This window comes from Poecilia mexicana, unplaced genomic scaffold (assembly GCF_051168715.1).
Source record: "Poecilia mexicana isolate PSO_F unplaced genomic scaffold, ASM5116871v1 scaffold_16, whole genome shotgun sequence".
Lineage (NCBI taxonomy): Eukaryota > Metazoa > Chordata > Actinopteri > Cyprinodontiformes > Poeciliidae > Poecilia > Poecilia mexicana.
Genome location: NW_028263385.1, coordinates 6,044,787 through 6,057,688, shown reverse-complemented (window position 1 = coordinate 6,057,688; position 12,902 = coordinate 6,044,787). Strand labels below are relative to the sequence as shown.

The 12,902-nt window shown below is 37.1% G+C and overlaps 1 protein-coding gene across 1 annotated transcript in view; it reads right to left on the bottom strand.

The window, feature by feature from the left end:
* dgkb (diacylglycerol kinase, beta) overlaps nt 1-12,902 on the bottom strand; it is a 63,229-nt gene that overhangs the window by 39,149 nt on the left and 11,178 nt on the right. Inside the window, exons 6-15 of the mRNA XM_088013917.1 lie at nt 12,239-12,288; nt 9,864-9,938; nt 8,627-8,746; nt 6,673-6,790; nt 5,329-5,417; nt 4,924-5,040; nt 4,553-4,651; nt 3,073-3,174; nt 757-830; nt 162-236 (exon numbers count right to left, since the gene is read on the bottom strand). Coding sequence (XP_087870043.1) covers nt 162-236; nt 757-830; nt 3,073-3,174; nt 4,553-4,651; nt 4,924-5,040; nt 5,329-5,417; nt 6,673-6,790; nt 8,627-8,746; nt 9,864-9,938; nt 12,239-12,288 — 919 coding nt within the window. The remainder of the gene's footprint in view (nt 1-161; nt 237-756; nt 831-3,072; nt 3,175-4,552; nt 4,652-4,923; nt 5,041-5,328; nt 5,418-6,672; nt 6,791-8,626; nt 8,747-9,863; nt 9,939-12,238; nt 12,289-12,902) is intronic.

Below are 12,902 nucleotides of genomic sequence, written 5' to 3'. Positions count from 1 at the left end.
AGTGCCAAAAGACAGTAATAGCGCTCCTGGATTGGTTGTCAAAAGCAATTAAAATCTGCATTAGCATTAACTTCAGAGTTAGTCCCACAATGGCTTCTTTTTCCAAAATGGAAATGAATGTCAACGCTAACTGATTTAGCACAAGGTTTTTTCCAACGTACCCCGGCATTGGTCCACTCTTGGCCAGGTTGTACACTTGTCTCGGGTTCAGGAGATACTGGAACTTTCTATAAATCCTAATAGAAAAAGAAAAAAAGTCAGGAAACAAAGCAGTGAGTGAAAGTGTAATAGCTGACTCTGTCACTTGGTGAATGGGGGGAAACACAGAGCCGTTTCCGATCAGACCGACACGCCAGCGGACTGGGCAGCAAGGCGGAAAAATGTCTGAAGTCCCCTTGAGGAGAAACCATTAGAAAGACTAATTCATTTTAATTTCAATTTCATTATATCAACTGGCTGAAGTCATATTTTGATCTCATAATTTAAACAGATGAGGGCCGGCATAATAAGAAGTGAATGAATATGTTTCAGTAATAACCCAATTAGCCTTGGGTTACAGAAAGGGACTGAAGCCGGCAGTGAGAGGAGTTTCTCTCCGAGGCGGCCGGCGCTTTAGGTAAATCAGATTGTGTTTTTATTTGACTAAGTCAAAAAGCAGCCGTCAGCCCAGCGGCCATGCTGCTTCCTCCCCTCTGTAGCTGCGGAGCGGGGCTTCAGAGGCCCCTTGTAGCATGTTGAGACAGGTTGTGTACTTACCTCTCCCCCTGCTTGCCCCCGCTCTTCGGATTGACAAACACCAGCAGAGGATGAGTGCCCTCTATTGTTGTGATCTGTGTGGAAGATGTCAAAACAAAGCCTCGGTGTTTGGAGACTGCAGGATGCTTCACAGGAATTCACTTTCAAGCCATATCCCTCAGACATTTTATCAAGTATATATGGCACTTCCAAGCGCTGCACTGCCTGCCTGCCATCTGCACAGATTTCCTGTGAACCGGTCCAGGCCGGGAACGGGAGCGCTCTATAGTCTTCTAAGTGGAAACCTAAACTTTTCCCTTGAAATTTTATTTATACGGTCCATTTAAAAGAGAAGGATGTTTTAAAAAGTTGTCAATGGGTTTTAGGTTAAGCTCAAAAGAATGAACCTGAATATAAACCTTTTGAAAATGGAGAAACCCTGACCCTAAATTAGAGCCACAAACATTACTGTACTTTATATGTTTAATATTGTTATAGTATTAAAAGGACATAAAAACCTACAAGAGTTCCCGTCAGCCTCTTGCAGATTTTTCAGACCATTTCATCCTGGAAATGGTGGATTCTGGGTAACAGGCAGAAGTTGTGAATCTCTGCAGCTCCTCCAGAGTTACCATGGACCTCCTGGTTGTCCAGTCTGTCAGTTTAGGTGGATGCATATGACTTGGTAGGTTTCTGCTTGTGCAATACTCTATTTTTGTATGATGGCTGAAATTCTTTCATTTATTCAGAGTTTGGGAATAATTTTAGAATCTATCTGCTCTCTGCTGTGTTTCTAAGTCTCTGTGATGTTGTTCAACAGTTTGTGAACAGGTTTTATCAATGTATTCTGATACAACCGGCCCTTTAACAGCATTCGTGATCTTGATTTGGGCCACAACAAAAATGGCACCCCTGATCAATAGACCAGATCAAGGAAATATAACACGTCATAGGTGAGAGGTCGTGGGTATAATATGACGATACCTTGTCTCAAATATATGATCAGACATAATCTCCCAGTTTGCCTGAGGTTCTGGACCCGGTTTGAGCCTCAGGCCCGCGCCCCGTTTGAACTGTCCTGCAACAACTCGCCCAGCGCTCTGCCTGACACAGATGAAGCACTTAACTCCCCCTGTCTGCTATCCCAGCATGCCGAGGGTGAATTAATGAGCTCCCTGTCCCGTCCAGAGTGATCCATTACTTCCTGTAATTATAAATAATAATCTTGATTATTACGCTGGTTAGCCAGCGAGAGGCAGAGATGGATGTGGCCGGGATTTGATTCATCGTATTTCTCTCTCCTAAAGCCGCGTGCAGACGAGCGCTCGCCGCAGACGGCGGCAGGTTTTCCATCGGCGGCGTGCTGGCAGAGGATCAGGATGTTGATTATGGATGATGCTGATTACCAGCAGGACTGGCGGTGTTCACCAACTGCAGAGGCTCACGTCAAATCTTAAGATTCGACAGGAAACTGGCCTGATATGCTGATAATGAGAGGCGATATCGCTGTCTTTACACCACCTGTAGCTTCTCAAACTAACTGATTTAAAACTTTGCCTGGATCAGAAGTTCAGATGAGTTTGGGTGACATATGGTTGGTTATAAAGACGTCATCTGTTTTACACTCTTTACTTTTATCAGCTACCTGAGTAAAGATGCATAAAATGATAGAAATAATTTTGTGCTTAGCTACTTTCCAGTCGCCATTTCCTGATTTAATAAGATGTAGGACTGACTTATAAAACATGTCCCTTCCCATTTTAAAGAGTAACTGGGATCATTTCAATTACTCCGCTGAAAAATTGTAAAGTATATATTAAAACATGCCTCAGTTACTTTATTTTAGATTAATTGTGGGAATTTTAGTGAGTTAGTGAGAAGAGCGCTTTTTTCCCTTCCGAAAGAGCATTTTTCACATTAAAGGTTGGGTTTTTCTATATGTTTTTATGTGAAAATTAAGAAGAAGAAGAAGAAGAAGAAGAAGAAAAAGTAGAAGAAGAAGAAGAAGAAGAAGAAGAAGAAGAAGAAGACGACGAAGGTTTATTTGTATAGCACTTTTTCAGCAACAAGGCAGTTAAGGTGCTGCAATGAAAGAAAGCACATCTTTACAAGAGCTCCCAATGAATGCATACGGTGGTACTGAGTTGTAATAAGCCTCATTTCCTTTGGTAAAATATATGGTTTTTCATTTTCAACCATTTTATAACAAATTCTTGACACAATAATGAAACTAATTGATCGCCACGTATTTACTGTGTGATTTTAGTGTGAATTTCTTTGTACTTATGTATTGAAATGTCAGTAACAGCCAAGACATTTGTCCGCTGTGCGGCTAACCTGCAGTCCTTGGCCGTCCACTGTGACCGAGTTCGCTCTCTGCATCTTTCCTCGACTCGACTGACTGGACCGCGAGTCCTTCCTCAGAGTGGACTGTCGTTCCTGAAGTGACACAGCAAAACGGTTCGAGGTTTGACTCCAAACAGCAGCACAAAACAAGATCCAGAGATCAGAAAAGTGCAAGATGCAGGAGGAGTCAGACTGTAGTTATTCGTTTATGTTGTCACGGTTTTAGTTCCTGAGCTTTCAATTACACTTTTTCTGGCCAGTTGACACGTCCATCTTTCTTTGAACTCTGACCTGCTGTTTTAAATTTTCTTTCTAAGGAGTTTAACACAATGATGTGGAAGAGGATTAAGAGCACTAAAAAACAAAAAAGAAAATTTTAAATCTGGATTTTTTTTCTCAGAATACTAACGTTTCATTTTGTAAGATTAAAGTCAGAATTCTGAGGAAAGCAATGTGTCAGAAACAATTCTGACACATTGCTTGAAAGCCATAGCAATTTGTGCAAGATCACACAGAAAAAATACCCCCTGCTGAAAGCTGGTGGTAATATTGGTGCAGATCAACGGATAAAAACAGACCTGAATTCAAAAAAATTAAATAGAAAATAGCCACAGAGGTCAAAGGGGCTTAATACTTTCCTCAATAAGGAGTCACAGCTATATTAGCAGATAATCACCAATCAAATACATTTCCTTAATGTTAGTCACATCTGTGCTTGTGGCAATAAAGGTAACTGAAGCCTGATATTAAAAATATTATATCTGTATTTACCGATATTCAACACTTTGGATGGAGTAGCTGTCAGCATACAAGCAATTTTCCCTTGGAGGTCAATAAAGTATATTTTATTCTATTCAAATTATTGTCAAATTCCTTCTTGCTGCTGTAGTTGAATCTGTATGAATTTAGAACAATTGGCTTTGTGAATCTAGTACAGATGAATTAAATGTATTTATTTATTAATTTTTACTTTTTTTATTTAACTTTTATTTATCTATTTATTATTATTTATGTTGAATTACTTACATCGCTCTTGGGTATATGTGTATATTTTACAAACTTTATCTCTTATGATTGTATTTGTATTATTAATATTTAACACCATAGATGGAGTAGCTTTTCAACGAATAAGCAATGTCCCCCTGGGAATCAATGAAGTCTATTCTATTCTATTCTATTCTATTCTATTCTATTCTATTCTATTATAAACCAATTCAAAGTTGAAAGAATAACTATTTTTCCCCCAAAATAAAAGAAAAATCTGCAGCTGATTAGAAAGAAAGTTGCGTTATGGTGGCACACTTTTATCCCCTTCAAACACACTTGTGCAATTTTCAGAATAAAGTTCTAAAAAATAAATTGCTGCCACTTCGAAGCACAGTAGGAGAACTCAGGACTGATGATTGGATCATCAGGTCTCGAAGGCTCTCTCTGCCTCGAGGCCCGCTGACCAGAACAAGCGAAGTCTTACCAGGACGACGGGGCAGATTGAGTTTGGGGGCAGGATGTGATCCTTCAGGGGTCCGCAGTCACACTCAGGTTTGACGTGGGAAGCACACTTGTTATGGAGCTGGAGGAGGTGGAAGCTATTATTAACAACCTCAAACTAGTGGCAACAGAAATAAATATTTCAGCTGCGTTTTCAGGGTTTATTTGCAAATGCACGCGTCGCCATCTCCGTCTTATTTTCTATTATCTTAGAGCTGCAAACAAGTGTTTTCTGAGTGTAAATTGGCGAAATGACTTGTGAGGTATCAGAGGTGCCAAAATGAAAGCCTAAACAACAAGAAGCAGTGGGAATATAATGAGGAGGTGGCTGCCTCTCAGCGAGGGGTGGCTTACCGTGATTTGACACCACACACAGTGGAGCCCAGTCAGGCCCTGGTAACACTTAATGGTTTTGTGACACTTGTCACACTTGGTGGGGCAGTTCCCCTCCACCCAGAAATGATGCATTACCTGCAGAGAGGAGGAGAGACGGCATACTGGGTGGAAAAGCAGCGAGAAAAAGAAACGCGGTGCAGAAAAACAAGATGTATACAAAGGTAGAAGTGACACGACAATTAAAGAAAGCAGAAAGGAAAGAAAACAATCAGGAGGAAACGAGAAATAAAGGAGAGAAAAGAAAGACAAGAGGCCAAACGAGTGATGATGCATGTGTTTTAGAGTCCAAATATTATCCTGGTAATAAGTAATGCTTAATAACAGTAATATTTGTTGTAGCAGAAGATCATTGTCAGGACTCACCTCAGTGTTTTTCTTGGACTTCACGTAGGTTTTGATGCAAGAAAGCGGAGCGCGAGCCACACAGCGCTCATGGACCGTATACTTGCAAACTGATAAAAGGCAGAATAAAATAAACGATCCATAAAAATATATACATCTATGGTAAAAATGAAGAGCCCACTGCACTCTGGTGGTGGAAAACCTCCTGGTTATTCCACCAAACATTGATTTCCGGACTCTTCCTGAGTTAAAACATTAGTATTGTTGTTTCTAAATGAATATGAACTTGTTTTCTTTGCATTATTTGAGGTCTGAAAGCATCTTTTCCTTATTTTTCTGCAAATAAATACTAAATTTAAACAATCCAAACGCGCTGCTAAATCAACACATAAATGGCTAACTGGGCATCAAAATCAACCGCCTTAGACTGCGTTCACCTGCAGCCTAAAGTGACCCAAATCCAATTTTTTATCAAATCTGATTTTTTTGGCGTTGTTGTTCACACTTCCAAATATATGAGGCTTGTTTGTGATATCTAGTGAACAACAAATGACCTGAAAGTGACCCGCATGCGCAGTAGAGGGCGCAATAAGGTCACACATACAGAGTATGCTCAGTGTTTTGCCAACCGCCATAAAAAAGAAGAAGTGCTCAGTGTTTGCGGAAGTAAACATGGAGGCTAACGGTGGAGCTTAGCTTACATATTTGAAGTTGTTGTCCAACCGGAGCAGCACATTAACAACTTAATCCTCATTATAGTCCGTCATGTTGTTGATTTTCTTCCTGCTTGTGCATATCAGGACGCAGAACAGTGACATCTGTAGAGTATCAATGACGTTTAGGTCGGATGAATGCGACCTGGACGTTCAGATTCAAGTCACATTTGAATCGGATACCCAAGTGGCCTGGGTCGCATTCAAAAAAAAATCTGGCCTGTGTTCAGACTGTCATGAAAATATCAAATACGGGTCGCATTACAGCAAAACAAAAATTGGAATTGGGTCAGTTTAAGCTGCAGTGTGAACGCAGCCTTAGTTCCTGTACATAAATGATTAGAAAACCTCAACAGATGAGAGAATCCGTAAGAATCCTGAACTCTGCAAACAGATTATAATATCCAGAAATCCTTCTCTCTGTTTGATCCATTCTTGACAAATGTTGACAAAATGAAAGCATGGTTTCATGTAATAAAAATAAAAAATCCAAACATAAACTTTCTCCTCTGAATAAACATCAGCGTGAGAATACGCTACTAAACATTGTTTTCAGATGGTTCATTAGAAACCAAATAAAAATGTCGATAATACACAAACAGTGGATGATTGTTTGTGTATTTAGAGATGAAATGCAGAGTGTCAGACTCACATGAGCAGCAGAGTCCCTGCTTCCCCAGCCCAATTAGCATGTTGAGACACAGGTTACAGTAGGCGGGTTTGTTGAAGTGCTTCAGCCTCCACACGTGCTGCCCATCGTCTTTCACATTCTGAACAAACAGAAACATCCATTACTTTTTATCATGAACTTTGTTAGGAGCGTTAGGAACTAGGAGCTTCATACGATTCCATGTGTTTCTTATAGTGGAAGACAGTGAAGAATTATTATTATGTTATTATTTTTGTTATAGGAACAATGAGAGGGATTCTGTAGGAAACTCTGAATTCAGTTTCAGTTCATTTATTAGAAATATTTCATTCATTAATTCATTCATAAATAGAAAACCAACGCTGGTTGGGACAGAGAAATGCAGCCATCTAGTGGACGATGTAAGAATTACACTCTCAGAGTTAGTATGAGAAAGTTGTTCTCTAATGCAATTTTTCTTTTCTTAGATTCAATAAAAAGCTTTTCTGGTTAGCTAACAAAGCAATGGCAAGCAGACAATCACTCAAACGAGGAAAAGGGTGTGTAGCCATCATCTGTTTAGCATGAAAATGACCTCTCATGCAGCAAAATGTTACTCAGAATACTGCAGATTCTCAAATGATCAAAAATGTTTCAGCTCCAGTAAAGAAGATTCAGTAAAAAAAAACACCAGCTAGAACTGGAACCATCTTTTAACAATTATTAATAAATAATTATTTGGTTTAAATTGGTTTAAATTAATTAAGTTAAAACTCAGAATTCAAGATTAATGAACTTTAAAAACAAGTTTAGACGACTTGTCTCTTGTTAAATGGACTTCATGACCTTTAATTTCAGAGTTAAAAACAAAACAATTTTCTTGGTGACTTAAATTGCTTTTTCAAGGCAGCAGGTGGACTTATATTGCAATGTATACTGCAAATGTATTTTGCACTACTGTGATGAATCTTCCCTTATTGTTAGGAACAAGTGGAAGAAAAACAAAGTTAAAAGTTCACAGCAGTGAAGCCTCCTAATGTAGTTTATAGGCTTGTTTCTTATTTAAGAGTCAATTTCTTTGCAATTCTTCACCAAGAAGATTGAAGTCTAAAGAAAGAAACAAATTCAAACTTCATCAGGCATCCTGGAACGGTTCAGCAATGATTATTTAATATTTTACAGCATGACAGAGCAGAACTGAAGGTTCAGAAAGTAGGCAGAGACACAGAAAATCTAATCTGATCTGGAGAGAAACTAGAAAAGAAGTGTGTAAACTATAAATATAGACTCCACTATGTTGCTGGGAAAAACTTTAAGAGTAATAGATCATAAAGATGTGGAAAAACCCACTAAAACACCACAAACACGAAGCTACTACAACAGAAACATTTGCTTAAGACTAATTTTCTTTATTCTTTTTATTACTACTATTTACATGATGTAATTAGAGAAAGGATGTGTCAAATTTAGAGTAATTAACAATCACCTTGCAGGACGGATCTGAACTGAGGTTAAACAGAGAGGAGAGGTGAGGATAATAAAGCTAATTTACACTTGTAAGGTGTAAGACATTATATATACACAAGCTCTTAAGGAAAGTGTTAAATTGTCTTATGAATGTGTTTTTACAACGGTGTGAAACGTTTCACTGTTTATTTAATTTTAGTTTTTACATTATTGCAACAAACAGAATATCTGATGTAGCTGTGGCAATAAATTAAAAGCAACAATTAAACACTGATTGACAATTAAAAGGTTTGATGACACGCCACGGAGGTAATTTTCTCTTTTCGCGCCTTTATGATGTCAAATGAAAACGAAAAATTTAAGAAATGAAGCAAAACTTCAGTATGTTTGAATATCAGCTTCCACCTGGTAACCAAGAAGTGGTATTTTTTACCTGCTTTTGCAGATTTCTTTCAGGTTTGTTTAATTTTTTTCTAAGTGGCAGACACAGGCGGTTTCTGTGTGACCTCACCGTCTCCAGGCCCAACAGGACCAGCAGCGGGATGGTGGTCAGGCCTCCTTGGATCCACTCCCCCAGGGACACTGTGCCGTCCTGATCGTAGTCGATCTCCTGCATCATTTCCTGGAGGATCTGCGACATAAAACAGTTTGGATTTTCAGTTACAAACCGAAGCATCACAATGGTAATTTACACTGTTGCTCCACACCTTTTGGCACAGCCATTAAAACTATGTTTAATAGTTCATATTCATCCAACAACACAGATAATGCAATAATTTACTAACATGGTACAGATTAAGGTTTAACAAGCAGATAAACTTTAAAAAATAAATAAAGTATAACTTACTGAAATCCATTTGTTACACTAATTTCATTGAAAACACCAATAATTGTGGCACATACACTGCAAAACACAAAACCATACCAAGTATTTTTGATCTAGTTTCTAGTAAACTTGAAATAAGACAAAACTAACCTAGAAGTAACTTTTTAATAAGAAATAGGAGCTTGTTTTAAGTAGAAACTCCCTTAATATTGATGAATATGTCCTGGTTCCTTTGCCCGATTTTTTCACTTACAACATGGAAAAAATGTCTTGTTATGAGCGAAATAATCTGCCAATGGAACTAAGACTTTTTCATCAATATGAAGGAATTATTTACTTAAAAGAAGCTCATATTTCTTGCTGAAAAGTTACTTTAAAGTTAGTTTCGTCCTCTTTCAAGGGTACTAGAAACGAGATAAAAAATACTTGGTATGATTTTGTGTTTATATAATTTTGTAGAATACAATAGAGTAATATTTTGAGTCACATTATTTAATTTACAGCAGCTACAAACCTTACACATCACGCTCATAATTCACATTTTTGCTCCAGTAAAAATGTTCTTAATATTCACATTTATCATATTCATCCATCAATACAGAAAATATGGTACTAATTTAAGGTACTGAGTAACTGATCAACTTAAAAAATTTAAAGTATAAATTATTAAATTCCTTTGATTACACTAATTTAATTGAAAAAGCAGTAATTGTGGTACATGTTTTGTAGAATACAATATATTCTTATTCTGGAATTTTTTTCCCAGTGAGTATATGCAAGAAATTAAATGGTATATTCTTGCAAATATAACAAAAATGCTCAATTTTGCATGCATTTTCCAGAAGTGCCTCAGTTTTTATCAGAATACCTCTAAAATGAAGCATGTTTTGTAATGTATTTCCTGGCAAAATGTCGTTCTTACTGGTTTGAGCTCCGTCACGTCCCATTCCAGGTACTCTGCTACGTGCATCATCTGGGAGATAATGTGCTCCAGCTCCTGCATCACAGACGGTCATTACAGACACAGAAATACAGTATTTACCCTCCCGTATGGAGACTGATAAACAGCTGGTAATAGCAGGCTGGGAACACGTGCAGAAGAGCTGCACAGCGGGAAACAAAGGCGGCGTGGGAAGAGCTCCTCGCCTGATGGTTTAATTACATAGAGTCTGACATTTGTGTCTGGTGCCACACTGGATTATCAAGACGCTAAGGACATTTTTGAAGTGGAGAGAGAAGAATCATGAGTTCATGTTTTGGTAGAGAAGAATCATGAGTTCATGTTTTGGTAGAGAAGAATCATGGGTTCATGTTTTGGTAGAGAAGAATCATGAGTTCATGTTTTGGTAGAGAAGAATCATGAGTTCATGTTTTGGTAGAGAAGAATCATGGGTTCATGTTTTGGTAGAGAAGAATCATGGGTTCATGTTTTGGTAGAGAAGATTCATGGGTTCATGTTTTGGTAGAGAAGAATCATGGGTTCATGTTTTGGTAGAGAAGAATCATGGGTTCATGTTCTGGTAGAGAAGAATCATGGGTTCATGTTTTGGTAGAGAAGATTCATGGGTTCATGTTTTGGTAGAGAAGAATCATGGGTTCATGTTTTGGTAGAGAAGAATCATGGGTTCATGTTCTGGTAGAGAAGAATCATGGGTTCATGTTTTGGTAGAGAAGAATCATGGGTTCATGTTTTGGTAGAGAAGAATCATGGGTTCATGTTTTGGTAGAGAAGAATCATGGGTTCATGTTCTGGTAGAGAAGAATCATGGGTTCATGTTTTGGTGTTAATATGGATCTTACTGGAAAAACTCTCTAATTTTTCCCACTTCCAGCAATGAGTGTTTTTAAAGACATGTTAAATTATTTTAACCGCAGCAATAAAGATAGAAAAACAAACTTATTCAGGTATCAAAACAGAGAATGTTTCTAAAAAGCAGATAGTTTCCAGAAATGACTTGATGAGCAGATTTTCAATATTATAATTTATTATGTTAGTCTATAAGACAGCTAACAGGAGGAAACTTCAACTTATGAAACTATTTTGTTGAAGAACTAACACGACTAAATATAGTTAGATCGATAGAAAAATCCTTGTCAGTATATTGGATTCATTAAAATGAATAAAATAAAAATAAAAAATAAAATTCATTCAATAAAATATCTGAACCTTTCAATATATTTATTACCACAATGACCAGTCAGGAGAAAACAGACTGCTAAGTTATCAGCTGCATGAAAATGATTGTTGTATTTCATATATTGTCACCTGCCTAAAAGTGGTCTGTTGTTGTTTTTTTGCCATCACATTTTGCCAAAAAAATAAAATAAAATTAAGCCATTATTTTAGGAAGGCGACAATATGATATTTTACAGTATAACTACAATATATTTAACACATCTAATATATAACACAGACTTAAATGTTTTTGGATGACAAAAAAATAATTGAAAATGTGACAAAATATACTGTAAAAAAACAAAATAAAACAACAAATTTGGACATACAGACATGTAAGTAAATTTAACATAATAAAATGTTAAGTTACAGTAAAAATCCCAGGACATTTTCAGTTTTTTCTTACACTTTAGATTGAAATATACTTTGCAGAATATGGACACAATTTTTTGGCCATAATTGTAAATAACTAAATTTCAGATTTTATTAAGAAAAAATTTCTATCTATATGTGTAAGGATTCCATATAATAAAAGCTTTATATAAGTGTAATATATTTTTAATTCATTCATCAAATAATTGGACCATTTTGGAAAAGCAGCATGAAATGTCATCTGTTTTTGCATGAGGGAAAAAGAAAACAGAAACAACTTTCTCCTTAAATGAACCAGATTTGATTTGGTTGTTGCAGTTCAGTGAGGCGTCCCTTCACAGATGCATTTAGACCACATTGCGCCACCTGGAGGGCAGGATCAGGTGTGTTTGTGTGGGTGTTTGCACCTGAGCACAGTTGTGCATGCAGCAGTAACAGGCAGTAAGGACTAAACTGAGGGGGTTGCACAATAATTGACTACAAGCCAATATGTTCTTAGCAAGTGTTTTATTACTTCACTGCATTTTTGCAGCTTCATAATGGCATCTTAGTGATTTTGTTTGCTCTGAACGACCTGTGTTCCTGGTAAGATTCCAGATGTTGGGTCACACTTAATGAGATTTTTACAGGCCTTTCTTTCTCTGTGCACAAATGTTGGATGATCCAAACCAGCTCTTTGTTGAGTGGGGAATAAAAACACACAGATTTATGTGCTCGACTTGAAAGAGAAAAGAGGTAAAAATAATCACCGAGCTATCCAGCGATCCATTTCCATCTGTGTCGTAGAGACGAAACATAACTGTGGAAATGAAAAACACAGCCAAATATTAGTCCTAGATCATTCTCAAACGTTTTCAGCCTGAGGACCACTTTACACATTCAACAAACACTCGCAGACAACCTAACTTGAAATTCCACCGCAATAACATCTTAAACTGAGAAATAAAAATATTAGTTTCTTAACACAATTCCACTCGGTGCATTTTGAGTTATTTACATATTGTGAAAAGTGTGGTTTTCTAAGCTCCTAATTTAGAAGTACAATTAAAAATTTTATTTGGCAAAAACAAAAATCCTCTCCTGTACCATTTAATATAAAAAATATATTCACCCATTTATTTATATATTGTATTTAATTAATTTAATTTAGTAATCTTCAATTAAATAAAAACAATAGCTGTTGAGGCGTGAGCAGAGCATTATAAGCAAGCAAAATAAATAAATAAATAAACAAACAGTTCCCACTGAGTCCTACCGTAAACGGCTTAGAGCCGTTCAAAAGAATCGAATCGCTCGTAAACGACACATCAAAACTCCCAGGAGGTATAACTTAGCTTCCTCAGATCGTACAAATTGTCCTAGACTTGTTTTCTATTCAGTTTTTCTTTTGAGTGACCCGGTTTTAAGCCACTT